Source organism: Rhinopithecus bieti, unplaced genomic scaffold (genome assembly GCF_001698545.2).
Source record: "Rhinopithecus bieti isolate Rb0 unplaced genomic scaffold, ASM169854v2 scaffold_34943, whole genome shotgun sequence".
Taxonomy (NCBI): Eukaryota; Metazoa; Chordata; class Mammalia; order Primates; family Cercopithecidae; genus Rhinopithecus; species Rhinopithecus bieti.
Window position 1 is genome coordinate 155,807 of NW_016815584.1, and position 3,791 is coordinate 159,597.

The following is a 3,791-nucleotide window of genomic DNA, read 5'->3' on the forward strand; positions in this document are numbered from 1 at the left end:
TTAATTATCTAAACTTCACAATGCAAAACAGAGATTGCCAAAGTAGATAAAAGAAAAGATGCTCTTTTATGCTACCTACAGGAAACACATTTTAAAGTCATAGATAGTTTAAAATAAATAGATGAAAAAGATACAGCATACATCAATAAGCATCAGAAACTTGGAATTGCTATTTAATATTACAAGACAGACTTCAAGGTTGAGTTCTTGAGTCACAGAAAGTCTCAGCATCTCAGGAGGTTTGTGTTCAGCTCCCCTGCAGTCTCAGGCACTGTGTCACTCACAGCACAGAAGTACTCAGCCGCGTCGCTCACATGGGCTGAGGCTTTTGTCAAGTGGAAGGAGGTTTCACTCTTCTTAAATTCAGCCTCAAAACCATTGATGCCTTTAACCAGCGCGGTCCCTGATATGTACTTCAGGAGAAGTTGGAGTCCTTGGTTGGGGTATTGCACATACCAGAAGAGACTTGGTGAAAAAGACGATGAGTAGTTGCACCTCAGCAGCACAGGGACTCCTTCAGAGACAGAGACCTGGCTGTCAAGCTGGGTCACAGACTGGGCTCTGGTTCCTCCTGCAACACCAATGCTGTGTAAGTAAAGGCAGCACAGACTTTGCTATGAAGAAAAGATGTCTCTATTCAGAGAAAATTACAACACAGTCACATTTACAAAAGGAATAAAGGTAATGGAATGTTACTCACCCAGGGTAAAAATCACCTCGAGCACTGGGATGAGCAGCAGGAGCATGGCTGAGGAGTGGCAATGCTGGAAGGCCCTAAGCAGGGCAGACAGAAGCCAAAGGCCCTGAGCCTCAGGAGATAGGAGCAGCGGGGAGGTTAGGCTGGACAAGTCTCTGCCTTTGAAGCGTTTCAAAAACAGTTAAAGAAAGGCTTTCTCTTAAGGAGCCTAGATGTGTTCTGACCTCTTGTTCTCATCACAGCTCCCTATCTACACAGACATCAGTGAGCTACATACATCAGCCAGCTGCAGGGAAGAGGCTCATTGGATGAGGATGGTCTGCAATGAACACAGACGCTTCCTTAGTGCAACGTTGCCCCCTGAAGGCCACAGGCGAAACCACGGATCCAAGGAAGCAAATTTTGCTTCTCATTTGAGAAATGTGGCATCAAAACCAACAGAAAGTGTTTCTTTCTTACCAAATTGGTGATGATGTCACCTTCTGTAGAGTACATGGTTTTAATCCTAAATACATGAGAAATGAGAGTAACGTAAAAATGGAAGACTAATTTACTTTACTGAGCAATTAGTCACAGAAGACAACATTCTAGATTTTGGAATACCATTGAGACATTCTATATTATTTTGTAAAATCATTCATCAAGGAGAGGGGAGGTGATCAGTTGCCTCAGTCTGGCCTCAGCTTCATATGGCCCTGTGTTTCTGAATGTGAGCATTACAGTGGGTGAAAGATTATTCCTTTATTTGATTCTTTAAAAAATAAACAAATTAGACGAGAGTCTCATACTTAAAATCAGCATGGATCACATGTCATTAATTAACTAATCAAAACAAACAAATAAAGCAAGATTTTTTCTAAATGAAAATGTGAAAGAGGCCCCTTGGTTTCAGGTCAACAACTTTGATATTTGTAACCCTAGGAAAAAACAACTTAGGTACCTCATGTTTAAAAAGAGTCCTGCTCCAACTGTCAAAGCTCCTATAGACTGATATAGTGTGCCAAATTATATCTCACACTAAAAAGAACGTTAACAAAGGCCCATCTATGGAGAAACTTTAGCGGAATGATGAGTGTAAGAAAATATAACAAATAAATAATCCTGGGAAGAGTTAGGTAAAGAAAAGTAAAATAAACCTATGTTAACTCAGAAAGTTGGGAGGAGTGCAACCAGCAGACAAGACATGAGAGGACCTTGTGGGAGGTATAGTAGATTTGGGAGAGATTGACAGTGACACTCAACAGAGCTAGGTGAGCAGCAGTCCCCTGTGGGCGGGAGACAGACTGTATTGAACTGGAGCAGTTGACTCTATGGCCTAAAAAGATGAAACTCTTGAATGACAAACCATCTTCATCCAACTTATTTTAGCATAGAGATCATTGCATCCTAAAAAACAAAAAAAGCAAATGAGGAGAGAAATCTCAGGTGAAATGAGAATCTGGCCAACAAGGATTCTTTTCACAAGGTCAGAACAAAGTCCCTCCTTTCTTTGTACTCTGTTCACTTGTGCCAGCCTGAAATCAGTTCTCCTTTGCACTTCTGATCTATTCCTTGATTCTGTCTATAGATTTTTTGGGAGGCCGAGACGGGCGGATCACGAGGTCAGGAGATCGAGACCATCCTGGCTAACACGGTGAAACCCCGTCTCTACTAAAAAAATACAAAAAAAAAAACTAGCCGGGCGAGGTGGCGGGCGCCTGTAGTCCCAGCTACTCGGGAGGCTGAGGCAGGAGAATGGCGTCAACCCGGGAGGCGGAGCTTGCAGTGAGCTGAGATCCGGCCACTGCACTCCAGCCCGGGCGACAGAGCAAGACTCCGTCTCAAAAAAAAAAAAAAAAAAAAAAAAAAAAAAAAAGAAAAGAAAAAAAGAAAAAGAAAAAAATCATATAGCCAGTTTGAAAATTTAAATGTTACTAGGATGTGCTCCTGATTCAAAATTCCTAACTAAGCATATGTATTCTCCTCTTATCTTTCCAATATTCCCACTGAAATAAAATTTAGAAGTATAAAAAGAATGACTTGAATCCATAAGGGTAAAAGTAATAATGAAAAGATGAAAACTATCACAATTCCCATGAAATGAAAAGTAGATGTGAGCACACTGATGGATGAAACAGAGAGTGGAGAGAAGTCAGCCCAGAATGAACTATAAGAAGATTGCAGTGGAAATGCAAGTGAAGGGAGCCTACTGGGTGAGACCCTGGAGAGGTTCTGGGTTGAGAAAGCGAGTAGGTGATGGAGAGTGGGAAGAACAGAACACAAGAGAACATAGTGAAGGTTCACACATGGAATAGCTGCACTAGCCTCCCTCCGTTCTCACCATCCTGCTTCTGTACTTGTGTGTGATAGGCATAGTAAGCCAACTTTTACTTGGGTATTTAACTTTCACAAGAGTTTAAATGCACCACTGAGATTACTGCAGTTTTATTATGAGTGGCTGACAGAATTAGGCCATCTTCAAAGATATTAGGTGCAAGGAACAAAGAGGAGCAACTTAATTACCACTTCCCTGTTCATTCATCCTAAAAAGAAGCCTGCCAAATCACATGTATGCCCACATACCCACACTACTGGCCAGGCACCCCATTCAAGGAGAAACATTGTGGGGAACATGGGCACAGTGATATGAGAAGTCCATCCTGCTACCCAGTCCTCCATTCTTAAATACAAATTAATAACAAAATAGCATTAATCATGTATAAGTATAGATGGGATCTCTTTCTGTTGTTCTTTCTACACATGGAAGCCCAGAGTCATGAACTGTGAACCATCAGAGTCATTTCTGCCTCAATACAAAGGGATGAACAGAATGTCATGTTATCATTCCCAAAAGGAAGTAAGATAATATACTGGTGCCTTAGTCATTATTCTTAAAATACCTTGAGTTTTAGCTTTGAGTAATATTTCCTTACCTTTATTTAGATGCTTTCTGTTAAGAAGTGCTTTAACCTGAGGGAACCTAGAGGACCGGTCAATAGGTGCAGGAAACCACCATGGCACATGTATACCTATGTAATAAACTGCATGTTCTTCACATGTATCCTGTTTTTTAGAAGAAATAAGGAAAAAAATAAAACATATAAAAAATAAAATC

At 40.9% G+C, this 3,791-nt stretch overlaps 1 gene segment (V, D, J or C); it reads right to left on the bottom strand.

The window, feature by feature from the left end:
- Positions 1 to 1,201, bottom strand: LOC108516161 (T-cell receptor alpha chain V region PY14-like). The segment is given in 2 exon segments: positions 1 to 571; positions 701 to 1,201. Coding segments are annotated over 2 exon segments (393 nt in total).
- Between the last annotated feature and the right edge of the window lie 2,590 nt (positions 1,202 to 3,791).